The 17,273-nt window shown below is 39.3% G+C and overlaps 1 protein-coding gene across 2 annotated transcripts in view; it reads left to right on the top strand.

Annotated features, from left to right (window-relative positions):
• The window catches only part of RASGEF1B (RasGEF domain family member 1B), a gene marked incomplete at its 3' end in the record, with an annotated part of 33,869 nt that overhangs the window by 6,415 nt on the left and 10,181 nt on the right, over window positions 1–17,273 (top strand). Inside the window, exons 2-8 of one of the 2 annotated variants that reach the window (XM_079709075.1) lie at window positions 5,867–6,049; window positions 7,752–7,874; window positions 8,234–8,389; window positions 13,735–13,947; window positions 14,440–14,514; window positions 15,902–15,997; window positions 16,114–16,216. In XM_079709075.1, the coding sequence (XP_079565201.1) occupies window positions 5,873–6,049; window positions 7,752–7,874; window positions 8,234–8,389; window positions 13,735–13,947; window positions 14,440–14,514; window positions 15,902–15,997; window positions 16,114–16,216 (943 nt within the window). In that variant the 5' untranslated portion in view covers window positions 5,867–5,872. Of the gene's footprint in view, window positions 1–5,866; window positions 6,050–7,751; window positions 7,875–8,233; window positions 8,390–13,734; window positions 13,948–14,439; window positions 14,515–15,901; window positions 15,998–16,113; window positions 16,217–17,273 lie in introns of those variants that run through there. The other variant, XM_079709074.1, reaches the window with a different exon arrangement.

Below are 17,273 nucleotides of genomic sequence, written 5' to 3'. Positions count from 1 at the left end.
ATTTCTAAGGAGCCAGTCTTCAATGTGTTAAACCAAGGTTCCCTTCAGAACCACTATGTTCTCCTTCTTTGAGGAAGTAGATAAATACGATCCAGGTTCTGTACAGGCCAGCACATGTGCTTCCTAATCTGGGGTCTGAACTCCCTGAAAGTATATACAAACCTGTTGGTCGATTTCTCTGGGGGCAGTGTGTGGAGAAGTTTGTGATCTTCCTAAAAAGTTAAGAGCTACTGGCCAAACAATACATTCTGAGTTTCCAGCAACTGGCTTACAAATGAAATTTTGCAAGGTGAGAATTGCTTGTGAGATTAACCTGTCCTCTGTCTTACCTTACTGGTAGTGATTTGAATAGAATCAGCAGCTTTTTCAAGCGTCTCATATAAATCTCACCTTTTCCAAAGGAGTTAGCTACTTTGAAGTTTGACTTAACAGCAAATTAAGGCCAGTACTTAATGCTGTCACATATTCTCATTTTGGAAATAATCAGTTTTTCCTAAACCAGAGTTTTGGTCAGCAGGTCCCCATAGCAGGTACATTGGGTTGGGCAAAATTTGTGCTAAAGAAGGATGGCAGACAGTGGAGAAGTTGGTGTTGAGATTATGTTGGAAAGGGTAGAGAAGAGTAAATTGAGAGTTTACAGAATCCGACAGGCAGAAAATAGTAATTGTGAGAGCTGTAAAGAGAAGGTTTGCTGCAGATAAGAAGTCAGAGCTACGTTGAGATTAAAGAAAATAAATGGAAGCTGTGGAGTAGGAACCGCCTTACACTTGGCCCTTCTTCCACCGGGGAAGCTTTAGCAAATGGTTCCTGGAGTTAATAGCATGCGGGACTAAATGCTTCTCTGGGTTCTCACGTGCAGCACTTGGATATTCTATGAATTTGTTTTCTTAAACAAGAACCAAGCCAATATTTAATATTCTGAACTTCAGTTTCTTTCATTTCAGAACTGAAGCAGGTAGAACTAAAGTCTTGGATGTCAAATTTGAGTAATGCTGAACAAACAGTGGTTCTTGATGTGGGTAATAAGAAGAAAGGTACTTGAGAGGAAAAAAATCTACTATGTTTATCTGCTTAGGTGCTTAAAAATCCACTCCACAAGCAGTACTTTCTGTGCCATTCTGCTGACCTTTCCCCTCGTTTATCAAATGCATCTATTACACAAGGCAGTTGATCTTTCTTGAAAATGGTTAGACTGGCCATTTGCTAGAGATTGTCCAGAAATTAGTTACATGTACCATGATCTCTCTTTTGGTCATTTGTCTCATCAAATCTTTTTTACTGGAAATCTGTAAAGTACGTACAAGCAAGTATTACTGTATATCGTTGAATCTAAGATGGCATCCATTGTAAGATGCTCTTTTATTTTATATATTGCTAAAAAAAAGACTGTCAGTTAAACAGGTTTTCCTATCACTCAACTATTTATGTGCATCCCAATTTCAAAGAAAATAAAATATGAAGAAGTGTATATTAGAATTTCTGAAGTCTCTGTCTAGATAGGACTATGCTTTGATTGCAAAGGTCAGTAGCTTAAATACTTTTGTTGATAGTGTTGCTTTTTAATAAGAGTAATTAATGACGTTCGTACATCTTTGGGGCAAGGATTTATGTAGAACATGTAAATTTTTCTAATAGCGTGCAATTTGGGACAGACTGACAGGCTTTTCATTTTATGGTTAAACATTAAAAGTTCAAAGAAGACCATTTGCAGTATAACATGATGTAGTGTAATCAATTTTGAACCTGGAATCGGAAGACCAGGTTTGAAACCCTGCCTGTTTGTCCCTTATCCGATGTGTAACCCCAGCTGAGTAATGAAGTTTTTCTGAACCTGTGCTTATGCAGTCAAACAGAGTAAGGATCCCTGCCAAACAAGGTAGATATAATATCCAAAAAGGTGTTTGTAGGCAGTAAACCTTACACAGACGGGAGCTGCTGACATTCTCAGAGCCTTGCATACCGTGCATCTAGGCATTTCTCAGGGGAGCAGCCTTGAGCAAGAATCAGAGAAGTAAAGGGCTGTGGACTGTGGAGACCTTTTCCAGCACACAGGATCCCATAGTATAAGGATGCACACTGAGGAAGGTGGAGGCCTAAGGAGTTGACAGTATATGGCAAGGTGGGAAAATAGGACCATTGTGCATGTAAGTGAGGGGCTGGGTCTCTTGGAGTGACTTAAATCTCAGCCATTGGTTGTTGCTCTACGCAAGTTCAACAGTCAAGTTTGTTTGTGGCCAACCAGCTGATTGGCAACAGAACTTTGGGCTAATTAGAAGGCAGAAAACAACCTATGATAGATTCTCTTCTTAAATTTGATTTTTAAGTATAATAAACTATAACCTCAATTAACTTGCCTCGGTTTGGTGTCTATTGCTATTTGTAGTATTTTCTTTTGGTGCCTGGTTGGAGGGTTTCTTTTGTTGTTGTTGATATTTTGTGCGTCCTCAAAGAAATCCTGTGACACATTTCCAAGGAACAATACAAAGCCTTTTGCCATTGCTCTAAAAATGCTCTAACTTCGCTGTAAAGAAAATTGGTAGTTTTGTTATCATCTAGAATTTCGGAAGGAGTGAGCAAAATTGGAAATAATTTTCCAGATGAAAAACATACCTGGGGGCAGGGGCTGAGTAAGTGACTTTCCGAAGTTTTCACAGCTCTTAAGCCCTAGATTAGGGCTTCATTAAATCTGGGTCCTTGTCCAGATCTGAGTCCTTGTCCACTTTATGGGAGTAAATAATTATAAGTACATATATTTGGTGGCTTTTGGTGCTAATTCTTTGAAAGGGAACTCTGAGTGACTTGTGACTATTTTGTGGCTAGGGCCTCCTGTCAGTCAACCAAAGGCAGCAAGGGTGCAAGATTCAGAGGAGTGCCGTGGGGCTCACGTGGTGCTGTAGCCACGTGGCTGTGTGGTCCTAGCCTGGTCACTTCACCTCACTGCCCAAGGTCTCAGTTTGCAAACTGATGGACAGAGGAGAGTGGACCTGATTGTCATGACGCTTGGGCCTTGGCTTCTTCTGTGACTGTTTTGCAGTCATTGCTAATCCCTTAGCACACATTCCCCACCCGGTTACAGGCTTTGCATCCTCACTCTTCATCCGGCCTTTTGGCAACCACTTTGGATTGATTGCCGTTGGGAAGCGAAATGAAATCTATTTTCCATCTTGGACCATTTGATTTCTATGGTCCTTTTGAACTTCTAACATTTTCTCATTTTTCTGAAATTCCCAAATCCTGGCCAACCTTCTCCCCAAAGCACTTAATATTAGGACGGTTTCAGTGGTCATGAGTAAGTGGAGAAATCAAGGAAAATTCATGGTTCTTGGCAGAAAAAAAAAAAGAAAAACTTCAAGGGCATGAATAGAGTGAGTTCCACTTGTCATCCTAGATACCAAGGATATTGTGTAGTTTTAACCACCTAACACTTTTTTTAAGCCAGAGGCAGGAAAACCACATCCAGAGGGAAGGTTCCTTCCAGGCTGGAAGAAGTAATTTTCAGGTGTTTCTCATCTCAGATCCTGGCATCCCAGTTTAGGACATTTTGAGTTTCTCAGGGCAAAGGTAGACAGCCTCTTGTTTTTCTTCCCACCAGGGACAACCCATTTGCAAAGATGATATCGCACATGAAACATACTCATAGAAAACTGGCAGTTTGAAGTGGATAGAAATATACTTTGTCCGTTGCCTGATAAAATGTTACCATTGAGTTATTCATCTAACCATGATTCCTATGTGTGAGGTCTTACCAACTGAGTGGGGGGCATTTGTGTTAACATTTACATCCTCAGTTCCTGCTCCTTTGGCCATTATGACCATGTCCTGCCCAAGCGAGAGGGGTGGCAATGATGACGCTGTTAGTGACAAGTCTCCCCAGAGTGATTCTCAGTTCTCACTTTCTTCCCATTTGTAGCTATTTTTTGAAGTATAGTTGGTTTACAATGTTGTGTTAGTTTCAGGTGTACAGCAAAATGTTTCGGTTATACATATATCTATTCTTTTTTGGATTCTTTTCCATTATAGGTTATTAGAAGATATTGTATATAGTTCCCTGTGCTATAGAGCAGGTCCTTGTTGTTTATCTATTTTATATATAGTAGTGTGCATCTGTTAATCCCAAATTCCTAATTTATCGCCCCCGCCTCCGCTGCCACTTTCCCTGTTGGTAAACCCAAAGCATTGTTTTCTATGTCTGTGAGTCTGTTTCTGTTATGTAAATAAATGCAATTGTATCATTTTTTTAAGATTCCACATATAAGTGATATCGTATGATGTTTGTCTTTCCTTCTCCGTGCTGGATCCTTTTATGTTCTCCCTCAGCATTGGTTTGTGGATGGGACAGAGCACAAAATACTGAAGCTTTTTTTTCTTTTTTCTATTTCTCTTTCCTGATGCTTCTTTCCCTAAATGCCACTTTCACCTGCCAAGTCGCCTTATAATGGACGTTGTTTTTTCCCAGCACTCCACCCCTGGCCACCCCCTGCCCAGGCATGCGCACACATTGTGATGCTGTGGCCCCCATTAGTGGGAACCAGAACAGATGCACTTGGAGTAATGGATGTGCCTCCTCAGACAGGCCCCACGCCCCTCCCCCTTTTGGATGCAGATATCTTTCAGCATCTTGAAAAGAAAGATTAGCCCAGGTTGTGTCCTCCTGCAGCTTCTGCACACCCTGTCCCTGTCAGTCCAAGCCCTGGAGTTTGGCTTCCCCTCATTGTTTGCCTCTGAAGCCCCCACTCTCTGCAGCTTTTGAATTCTCTCCATTGTCCAGACATGCTGCCAGAAACTGGAGTCTGTTTTTGGGGCCGGGAGCTCTGTCCCTAGGAATCCAAGTAATAACTTAATAGCCTTTGGCCTCTACCAAGCATCCTCTGACAAGGGCTTTGTGAGTTGCAGAGCACACAGATGAAGGCAGTGCCCCTTGTTCCCAAAATCAGGTGTTTTCTCAGCCTATGTGTTTACTGAGAATTGAGGCTTTATAGAGCTCTCCACCCCAAAAGAATTTGACACAAAGGGGTAAAAATCAATAGCATCCAATCTTCCAGTGAACGCTGGGGAGTCAGCATTAAATCTCTTGATACATGTGTGCATCTATAAACACACACACACACACACACACACATACTTTAGTTCTAGGCCTCTTTTACAATTTCATTTTTTCAACTTCTGTTTTGGTTATCTCCTCATATGCCCAGTGCTAGTCTGGTATTTGTTTTTTTTTTTTTTTTTTTTTTTTTTTTTGCTGTACGTGGGCCTCTCACTGTTGTGGCCTCTTCTGTTGCGGAGCACAGGCTCTGGACGCGCAGGCTCAGCGGCCATGGCTCACAGGCCCAGCCGTTCCATGGCATGTGGGATCTTCCCGGACCGGGGCACAAACCCGTGTCCCCTGCATCGGCAGGCAGACTCTCAACCACTGCGCCACCAGGGAAGCCCCCATAGTCTGGTATTTCTTAAGTGTTATGTAATTCTTCCCATCCAACTTTCAAGGCCTACACATTTCCACCTTAAGTTAATACTTGATTCAGGGCATTAAAGCAACTTAAAGCTCAGTTCCCCTCCCTGACTTCATAACCGAATGTGAAGGAATGATATCTAAACACGGCAGCCAGAGACTTGAATTTAAGTACAGATTGGAGCCTTTGATCCAAGTGTTTTATTGTTTATTGGATGACATTGGTACTCAAAAATATACATACATGTGTTATTCAAAGAGCAATTTGCTTCTTGATGGGTTCTCAGATTGTATCAGAACCTAACCTATTTTAAAAATTGCCTGTTTCCTCGTGATTATGAAAGCCTAATGCCTGTTAAAGTTTACTTTCACTTTGCATATTACTGACACTGTTTTCTCCTTTTTTATTCATTTTAGGAAAGCATGCCTCAAACTCCTCCCTTTTCAGCAATGTTTGACAGCAGTGGTTACAACCGAAACCTCTATCAGTCTGCAGAGGACAGCTGTGGAGGGTTGTATTACCATGACAACAACCTCCTCTCCGGATCTCTGGAAGCACTCATCCAGCACTTAGTACCTAATGTGGATTACTATCCGGATGTAGGTATCCATGTGCCCCTGAAACACGTCCTCGGTATCCAGCAGAATTTACAATAGAATAGACAGGGACCCTAGATGCTTCAGAATTCTATCTGGATTACTAAGAATTTTTCTAATAAGAAATTGCATATTGATTATTGAGTGCTTTGAGATCAGATTGAACCTGGATATGATATGTCTGTGTATCAGTTTTCCTTTCAGGGTTAGTATCACATTATAGTCAGTCAGAGACCATCTAAATGAAATACCTGTAAGGTTTGACTCATGCATATACCTTGGTCCTTAAATAGAAATGCCAGAGAACATTAGATGCTCCTAGAATGGTTAGTGCCTTTTTGTTTTCCAAAACTATGCTGAGAAAAGTGAAGTTACACAGGGAAACTTCACAGAAAAGAGAACAGGAGTTACATTCAAGATGCAATTCTTTATAGATTCGACATCAGATGACAGGTTCGCTTGTTTATGTTTTACTTTGATAACTGACATTTGTATGGATAAGCCTTTCTAATTTAAGGAACTCATTTACATTTTCTCAGTCTTTACAGCAATTCCAAGAGGCTAGAGAGGAAGAAATTGAAATTCAGAATGTTGAGGAATTTGCACATGGTCTCACTCCCAGCATCAACATTCAAACCGAGGTTTTCTATTTCTGGGGCACGTGATGTTTCTTCCCCCTTCCCTTGTGCTACGGCTGCCCCTGTTATGCAACAGCTGCTTGTTGATAAAGATTTTATGAACATATCCAGACAGTAGATTCGAATGTTTTTATAAATATAATAATGACCTTGGTGTGCAGAGGGTAGTTTGTGCTTGCCACTGTAGTTCACCATAATGTTTCTTACTGAGTTATCTCTGTGTGTGTGTGGTTTGTTACATAGCATTTTCAAATATGTTGCCACACAGGGAAAACTTCTAATCAAAGGAAAAGGCATCCCCTGTTCAGCCCTGTAAGTGTTTATGAGCTACAAAAGGCACCTAAGGGGGAGAAAAACCCATGGAATTTTTCTTCTTATTGGGAGTATGAAACTATTATAACAAATAAGCTTTACTTCATTACTGGCTTCTGGGAAGACATTGTGGTTAAAGAAAAGTATATAGTATGATATTATGTTTTATCAAATTGCTTAGCCTTTGAGCAAGTAAATAGATTACTTGAAACTCTCTCTTTGAATGTTCTGACACAAGCACACAAATGCTCCAGTGTGTCGTACTGGACCCACTGGAGATTTCTTGAGCTGATGTGGGTTGGATGATTTTTTGGTTTCCATTGAGTTACCATAATATTTGGACACAGAACAAGATTCTGTACGGGTGGTATATTTAAGTTAGATTGATCTCCCTGGGCTGAATTTCATTCTTTACTAGACTGTTATATGTCCTGGTATCCTGGCTCCCAGAGGATGGATGTAAAAGTGTACTGTAAATAATTTAGTAGCTAAACTTACCCTGTACTTCTTTTATTTTTAGTATGGTTTAAGGGAAAGTATATATCACAAAGTAAAGGAGAAATCCATCTTAGGTTGTTTTACTACTAGTAAGCATCACTTTTGAAACTGTAGCATTTTAACTTTGCTAAAGAGAACTTAGTGATATGTATATTATATGTATATAGTGATATGTATATTATATGTATAATATATAGGAAAGATACTAGTTTCAGAGAGAATATGACCATGATGACTTTTTTTTTCTCTTGCCACAGAGAACGTACATATTTACCTTCCTACTGAGTTCTCGGTTATTTATGCATCCGTATGAGCTAATGGCCAAAGTTTGCCACTTATGTGTTGAGCACCAGAGACTAAGTGATCCTAGTGGTGATAAGGTAATGATACCTTATTTGAACTTAACGTTTTTTTCCATTAAGTTTGGTAGCTTTATGGCTTAGATTTTGTGAAGTTGGTTTCCTTCAGTAACCATAGCTTTTCCCCAGGCTGAGGTCCATAAATGGTACCATGGCTATGCAGAGGGAATTGGAAAGGTATAAAGAACACATATAAATCTAGAGCCATGGAAGATCCCTCCGTCCTGCCTTAAGTTGGTAGCACTTGACATTGACTTGGGAAAGGGGGACAAGAGTCTTCTTTAACCCCAAAGACTTTGCACTAGAAGTTTACCATTAACCCTGTTTGTACTGATTTATTTGATAGATATCACTGAATTTGATTGGCTTTTTCTCCCTAGAATCAGATAAGAAAAATTGCACCCAAAATTCTTCAACTCCTGACAGAATGGACAGAAACATTTCCTTATGATTTTCGGGATGAAAGAATGATGAGAAACTTAAAAGATCTGGCTCACCGAATAGCCAGTGGCGAGGAGGTTGGTAACCTGAATTTAGTACAGTTACTCGAATTTCCAGGCAGGGTCTTGGTGAGAAGTGGTGCTAAATTATGCATCGGCATCTCTACTGTTTCTTTTCTGTTGTTGCCTTTGGGAAAGTCCTCTCCATAGCATACTGGTCTGTTTGGTGTGTCAAAGGGAGATGATTATACAATCCCACTTCAAAGGGATGTGATCTAGAGTTTTATGTGAGTAATTTGGGGGTATGTTCATGTCAACTCAAGCACAGGATTCATGATGCAAATGTGTTTTCATTTTATTTTATTTATAACTTTCTTCCTTCCAAAAAGTTTTGACCTAGCAAGTTAGATTATAAATATCACATTAGGAAATATAAACACTAATACATGTAAAATAACATTTATATATTAACAGGTAATAAGTAATATATTAATAAATCAGAAATAGAGAGTTTGTATCATGGAAGGGAGAAAACAAATGTGCTAATACTGAGAATCAGTAGAGTAGGACAAGATTGCTGTATTTTAACTGTAAGCTCCAGGTAAAAGGGAAATACAGTTGGTTATGTAATTTTCACTGTCAGAAAAGAAAAAGCATAGTAATCCTTCAAAGCATTAAATTAAGTGAAATTTGTAAAAAATTTCCTGCAAGAACTTTGTGAATGAGATCATGGATACTGCTCTGTATAGTGTTTATAACAAATGCTCCTTGATAAAAACTGAGGCCATAAGATTAATATATAAATTAGCAAAGGTAATTCTTCAGGAGTGGAGAAGACAAAGAAAAAAGGATCCAAGTCTTGTGCCTGGAAGTTGATTCAAGGCTTAGCACCTAGACTTAGGTGGAGATGGAAAGTAAGTCTGCTAGATAATCTTTCATAAATATCACTTCCCTCAATTGAGCTACCTAGCTGTGACAAATTCAAGGTTATCCTCTTTGAAGCAGGCCTGGAAGGCTGTTACTCTGTTTTGAGGCTTGTTGGGCAAGGATATCTTTGTTTCTGTACTTAAGCACAGATACAGTGTTAGAAAAAGGTAGATGAAGCATTTGGCAATGCATTTTCCCATTATGAATAACCTACCTGGAGAAATCATTCTTACAGTGCTGTGCTGTCAAGATCATGGAACAAGACACCTATCTAGTCTGTCTACTTCTGGTGAAAACATTTTAATACTGTTTCCCCTAACTTTAAAAAAAAATCAGACAAATTATATAAGATTAGCACTTGAAAAATATGCACTTGCTTCCCACATTATGTTTTCATGAAAATGGAATTAACCCTTTTACACTTCCCCTATGACATTATATTGAAACTGGTGCTCAAGAGAGCCATTACTTCTGCAAGCCTGAATGAGTGGTTCCCTGAGTCCTTCTGCAAGTTATGAGTATTCTTATCATTTTGCTAGTTTGCGTGTAACAGGTTCTAGCAAGGTATTGGTAGGTCCGTCACTCACAAAGGCAAAAGTTAAGCATCACAGTTTTGTAGTAAATCTTTTCTTAGAGGGGAAGCTGTTGTGTTGCTTGGCAGGGTCAATGCTGGCTCTGTGACCTAAGTTTATGGCAAGCTGCTCAAAAGATTAGTGGCATCATAAGGGCTTTTCCTTGTGTGGAGGCTGAGCTCTGAGTCAGGCAGTGCTTCACTTCAGTTAAGTTCTGTTTCAGTACTTAACTTGATGTGGCAGTCAGCTTCCTTTCCTTCTGTTGCCTTTTTAAAAGGTAGAAATGACGACTTGTTTTTCCCAAAAGGAACACCTTAAAAATCTTTTTCAGATACAATGCCAAATGGATGGCTTTTTGTCCTTCTTGTCATGGGAGTCCATGGGGGGGGGTCACTTCTATCTGTGTTGGCCAGATTGGTTCCGATCTCTTTCTAACAGGATCAAGCCACTCAAGAATTGGATGGAACCAAGCATGGGGACCAAATAGCCTTGTGCCTGGGCTTCTTATCAGCCATCCTGTGTTAATAACAAATCCTTGATAAACCTGAGATCTTCAGACTGTTTTGAGTGTGAAAAGAGATGAGAAGATAAGCCTAGGGCTTGAGTGGAGAGATGTCACCTGCCATGATCAGGTTGAGTTTTCCAGTGAGATTGTATTCCTTTAGTCACTTCTAGACAGCATTCAGAATCAGGTCCACGTTTGGCAGTGGTTGATTTGAGTGCTTTGGCAAGTCCCCTAAAGTCTCTGCTCCTTCTTCATTTCTACATCATAGAGGTAACCTCCCTGTAGTAATGTCCCTTTCAGCCCTAAAGTTTTGTGGTGGATGCTCTTTTCCTCAGTTCTGTGCTTGGGAGGCCACTTATCTGCCATGTGCTTAAGTGTCTTTCCTTGCAGACACCTTCCCTGGCCTCCCCAGCCATGGTCATCCCCCATTCTTGGCTTTCATCACGCTTTCCTTCAGAGCACTCTGGGATTAGTAATTACTTTCTTTATGACTTGTTTTTCCCGACTGTGCTCCTTTTGTTCAGATAGCATCCTTAACTCCTAGCCCAGTATCTGGCAGTTAATAGGCACTCAGGAGTGTTTGAATAAATGAATGAATGAACGAATGAGTGAACAAACTAATCGGTTACTGGAATAGGAAAAAAAATATTTCCCTCCACTGAAAAGTTATCTCCCTCCATGGGAAGGAGTGTGCACTTGGGTTGGGACTTGCTGCTTCTTGCCTGGGACTTTAGGGATTTTCTTTGGCAGTCAGTGGATCCAGGTGTGCCCTCTATATAATTTAGTTGAGTTCTTCTGAATCTGCTAGGACAGTTCCACATAGTATGGCTTAATATGTTTCCCCCTCCCTAAGGATTTGCCCAAAATGAAGAGGTTTATTAGGACTTAACAGCAAGAAACCCGAAATGAAACTGATGATTCAATTACATGACAAATGACTGTAGTGGGTACAATGAAATTTTCTCTTCCGTACGGGGCCTGTCTTTATTCTGTCTTTATTTGCCAGGTAATTACTGTCACTGGCATTTGAAGTTATAAAAAAGAATAAGTACATATTTGGCAATCCATGATTCAGTAAAAAAGCATGCTTAACAACACGAACCTTTGGTTTCTCGAATGGAATCAAATGGCAGCCGCAAACTTTTTAAAGAGGTCACACACATATTCTCTCTCTCTGTCTCACACACACACACACACACACACACACACACACACACTCACGTTCTTTGTTATTTGAATAGCTTTTCCCCTATACCCTATTGCATACATGTTCTCATATTTTGCTGCATTTTGCTCACTAGCTGAATCCTCCACTATACATTACCTCTTTCCCTAAAAAGCATTTTTTAAAGTGTAGAATAAGAGTCTTTCACCAGATATGCTTCGCTGCATGTCAGAATCACCCAGGGAGCATTTATTATGACATTTGGGACAGAAGACTGAAGAAACCATTTTAAGTTCATCGATTTTTATGTAACTCAAGATTATGAATGTAGAAGAAGCAAGGGAAATAGGGATGCAGGTTTTATTTTATTTTTATTAATTTATTTTTATTGAGGTACAATTGATATGTAACATTCTATTAGTTTTAGGTATACAGCATAATGATTCAGTGTTTGTGTATATTGCAAAATGATCACCACAATAAGTCTAGTTAACAGGTCACCTTACATAATTAACAACATTTTTTTCTTGTGATGAGAACTTTTAAGATCTACTCTCTCAGCAACTTTCAAATATTCAATACAATGTTATTAACTATAGTCACCATCTTGTACATTACATCTCCATGACTTACTTATTTTATACCTGGAAGTTTCTACCTTTTGACCCTCCTCACCCATTTTCCTCACCCCCAGCGAGGGATTTAAAATAGCCCTCAATTTGGCCTTAACTGCTTCGAATTCCAAAGAAAGAGGCATTTTCTTTGAGTGACAACCATATTACCAAATAGATACCATCTTCTAAACTGATAACCTTAATGCTGTGTGGAAGATAGGTTCTTTGAAGGCTCAATTTTTTAAACACTTAGGTATTTCATTAGTGACTTCAGGGTGGTCTGTGAATGTAGAGGGGAAAAAGGTCATCTAATGGACCAATTTAAAGAACTCAGGAATATACACCAGACAAGTAGAGAAGAAGAAAAGAAAGAAGGTTGTGTGTGCCTTTTTGCCTTGACTATATGAGAATTGATCATTTCCTCCTGTTTTTAATTTTCCTTGGCTTAAGTATGCAAATATCGATTCATTTAAAGTTTTATAATATGCTCTGGTAAACCAAATTACTTCTGTAGAAAAAAGATGGTTCTTAGACTTGTAGGTAAGATGCCATTTAATTTTCAGATAATTAATCTCAGAAAATGATACTGTGGTACCTTTTTAAAAGGAGCTGATTAGTTAGTAAAGCATGGACATAGAGCTTTCATCTGTAAATTCACTAGGACTGTCCTCCTTTGGAGCTGTTAACCTAAGGACCACGTTAACATTGAAGCAGCCTGTGTGCCTTTCTTTGATAACAGGCGTCACAGTTTACCCAGAAGGATAAGTGTTAGTTTGGCAATTTTTGCCTGAAAAAGGAAGAATAAAAGAATACCCTAACTTACACATGTAACTCTACCTTAGGAATTGGTTGATTGTGGAGCCCTTTCTTGGACTTAACAACTATTTTAAAAGTCAAGAGGTTGACATTTATCTATAATACATGCATTGCTTTAAAACCAATTTCTCTTAAGTATTGTGGCGGTAGCATGATGTAGTAACAAACAAGGTGTCACCTGGTAGTAGCATTATGGGTAGAATTGCCATGTGGAAGAGTTTGGTGGTGAACCTTAGCACTGACTCATGAATGCAGAAGAAATGGACATGAACCAACTGGAAGTCAGATACCAACTCATGTTATATGTGGAAGTCAGGCTGAGTGGGAAGTGATGGTGTATTTCTGTTAAGTAGCTGTCTGTACCCTTAGACTAATGAGATTGGGAATGCTAGAAGGAGACAAATCTAGAAGGGGACCCTAAAGAAAAAGAATTAGGAAAAGGATGCTCTGACTTGAGATCAACACATTTTAACCTAATAAAAGAAAACCAGTACATTCCTATGCCAGCCCAGAGAATATTAGTTATATGTGGTTCTTATTATATTGGATTCCCTCAGTAGCTCATCTAAATCATCCTTGTGGTGTTTTCATGGCCCAACTTGAATTGTACTCTCAAGAGCAGCCTGAGAAAAGAACTAAGTCTTTCAAGTCTGAAAAGACACCTTATGTGTATGTGTCTCTTTTAAACTATTAGAGTGAAGCTGAATCCTCTAACTGCCCTCAACCAAGGTGGTTGTCCAACGTGAAGGTAAAAGCATTGAAGTACAGAGTCTCTGAGTTTGTGTAGTGGTGAAAATAGACAAGCAGTGCAAGGAAGTAATCCTTTGCTTGTTTCCTGGCAGACATATAGGAAGAATGTCCAGCAGATGATCCAGTGTCTAATCCGCAAACTTGCCGCGCTCAGCCAGTATGAGGAAGTCCTGGCAAAAATCAGCTCCACGTCAACAGATCGGCTCACAGTTCTCAAGACCAAGCCACAGTCCATACAAAGGGACATTATTACTGTCTGCAGTGACCCTTACACGTTGGCCCAGCAGCTGACTCACATAGAGCTGGTAAGGCCGTTGTCATCCTTGTCCTTTATAACCCACACTTGATTTGCTTTGACAACCAGATAGTGTGTTCGTCAGCAGTAATGTCAAGGGATAGGTTAGAATAATCCAAATGGGAAATAATCTATGAAGTAGCTGGAACGTGTTCTGTTTAGACATTTGAATATGACTATTTCTGATATGTTGGGAGTTCACTTTAAAATAAATACTAAGCAAGACTGAAGAGCGAAGAGTTTATTGACCTTCGTCATGTTCCCCCTCTAGTTAATTTTTCCATAACTCGCTCAGTCTTTTACTCTCTAGTGTAGCACTGACCCAAGCAGAAAACTGCCTCTGCTCAGACCTTGAAGGTGATGACAATTTTGAGGGTTAAACGGCTTATTTCACAAGCTACATTAAAAAATGAGGGTAGTGTTAAAAGTCAGTAGACAGAACGGAAAGACCGTTTCTTCTCCTTTTGTTTAATACTGTTGACCTGCTGGGTTTGTGTTTCAGGAGAGGCTCAATTATATTGGCCCAGAAGAATTTGTTCAGGCATTTGTGCAGAAGGACCCTTTGGACAATGACAAGGTAATTGGTCTACCCAGAGGTCAGCCCTGAAATTGGCAATGGAATTCTTTAGTCTATGATAGTGGGTATAAGAGACAGAAATTGGAACAATTTTGTTTTAGGTTCTAAAAAAAAAGTTTTTTGTTTTTCATTAGCCATATCTGATTCATTGCATTTTTTTCTTGAGCCTGGTCTCTAAGTGCCTTCACAATATTCTTACCCTACCACCAACTTTTAACCTCTCTTCCTCCTTATTGGGAAATTTAATAAGCGAGTAGGTGCGGGCATTTGTGGTGGTGAAGGTAGGAGATAAAAGGGTAATGGTTTTAGCAGATTAAGCCAGAAGGAAAATACAAAAGGACACTCTGCTCGTGATTCAACAATAGCAGGGGCTATAAAGACAGGATGCACATCCAGTGTGCTAGGATGGGTCTTTACTGCCTTGCTTCTTGTTTTAAGGTGAATCCCTCATGACAGGTTTGTTGCCTGATGCAGCCCATATGGAAAGAAACTGACACTAGGCATGGGCTGTAAAACCTGTATACACAACACATAAGAAATTTTTCCCCCAGTGACCTCCAGGAAGTATTTCAAATTGTTAAGCAAAGACTGCATCACCCACTAATGAAAGCCCCCCTTTGGGAGTAGGGGCAGCAGCTGTCTTCCGCCCTTAGAATAGTTTTGCTCAGTACAGGAAGTGAAGATTAGGTTTTGCAATAGGAGGCTAGTGGACTTTTTTGAAATTTGTTTGTTTCATTTGGAAGGAAGGAAAGAGGGGTGTAATTAACCCGTTCAAGTTTGGCCTTGAACTCTGAGATGAGCTTAACTTCTTTTTGTTTTTGAACAATATGTCACTCACCCTACTAAAGACCAGGATGATGTAGGCTTCCCTTTATCTACCTTGGAAGATATTTAGTTTCTTGCTACACAAAGTTACAAAATTCTCTCCTAGACTTAATTTTAAGAGAAAATTTTCTAGTCTTCTGCGCTCTCAGCTTCTCCATGCTGTGCGGACAGCAATTGGTATTCATACCCCATTAATTAGTCAAGATTGTTTTAGAATGCAGCCAAGACCCGTTTTTTTGTTTTTGAATTGTGTTTCTGAGGACAGTTCCCCCTGAGAGTAACTTAGCTTCCTGGAAGAGAAGGCACTGTCATGAATGCAGCAGAATAGATTTCTAGACCTTTGGGTTTTCACTGGACTATACTAAGAGATTTGATATTTCTGTAAGGAGAGTCAAGAATGTTAGTGGTTCCCTCTCTCTCTTTCCCCTCCCAACCCCCGCTCTCATCCTAGAAAGCCTTCCTAATTCACACACTGAGAATAAAGGCCCACATCTGAAAAAATGAGAGCCTAATACACTCTTTTTTTTCTCCAACTCATCTGCTCACTTTCCTTTCTCTATAGAGTTGCTACAGTGAACGGAAGAAAACACGAAACCTAGAAGCTTACGTGGAATGGTTTAATCGTCTCAGCTACTTGGTTGCTACAGAAATCTGCATGGTGAGAAAATGAATTTTCTCTTTCTTCTAGCCCTCTATATTATCTTTTCATACTTATTTTACATCTGTTGGGTCTACATGTTGGATAACTGCCCTCTTTTTTCTCTTTCTATACAGCCTGTAAAGAAGAAGCACCGAGCAAGGATGATTGAGTATTTCATTGACGTAGCTCGGGAGTGTTTTAACATTGGCAACTTTAATTCCTTGATGGCAATAATCTGTGAGTGTTTTCTGAGAGATATGAGTCCTTTATTTTTATAGATCCTGTGAAATGTATCCACTGAAAATTTGCAGATAGTACAGTTTTGTTAATGAAAACTGTATTGTTTAATCTAGACTTGTTTCAGAACATCCAGAATGCTTTAAATATCCAAATTGGTACAAGTATGTATAATCTTTTTTAAGTATATAAGAATTCATGGAATACATTTAGTCAGTTTATCCTCATCTGAATATTTATGTACAAAGGCTTATACGTGAGATATGTGCCTAAATTAAGGATTTTAGAAAGTGTTTGAGTAGCTTGTGTATCAAGCATTATAGAAATATATGATCTGGGACTAAATCAAATGATTTCCATCAGCAAGATAAGAGGGCAGCCTGAGAAACTGGAACATTTTCTGACTACCCAAGTCACTAGTACTTATCATCCTCCGACCTTATTAGCCCGGCGTATAAACTTTGCTCCTCCCCTAAATCATGGGGATTTTAATGCCAGTGACTGTTCATTCTATAAACATAGGGCAGGGGGTAACACTGTGTCTTGGTTTTCCCAATTTATACCTGTTTTCTTGCCACAATTATGGTTAATGACTCTTTCGTTAAAAAATATTCTAATTTATATGATAAATGATATGGCTATGCTACACATTTTAGGTACTCAGTAAATATTTGAATATTTGCCTGACTCTTCAGAGTTAGGGTCAGTTTGAAGCCAGAGAATCTACCAAATATAATTCAATAATTTTGATTCTAATAAATCCCTCTCACCAATTCTTTTTTCCATTAAAAAGATTCTTTTTCCCCTTTATCTCCCCCATAAAAATACTGGCCAAGCTTCAGGTCTCTATCTGGCTTACTCCATGAAAATAGTGAACAGATGTTCATCTACATCAAAGACCTGAAAGATCCACAGTCTAGGTAATAGAAGATTATTTAATTCCCTTCTTGTACTGTTAAGAAAATATCAAAGCAATCCATTTCACGGGAGAAAGTATTTGTAATACATCTAGCTAAAAAAGAACTTGTACTCAGAATCTATAAAGGACCCTACAAAG

Source organism: Hyperoodon ampullatus (genome assembly GCF_949752795.1).
Source record: "Hyperoodon ampullatus genome assembly, chromosome: 1".
Lineage (NCBI taxonomy): Eukaryota > Metazoa > Chordata > Mammalia > Artiodactyla > Ziphiidae > Hyperoodon > Hyperoodon ampullatus.
The sequence above is the reverse complement of the archived record's forward strand: the minus strand, read 5'-3'. Positions and strand labels throughout refer to the sequence as shown.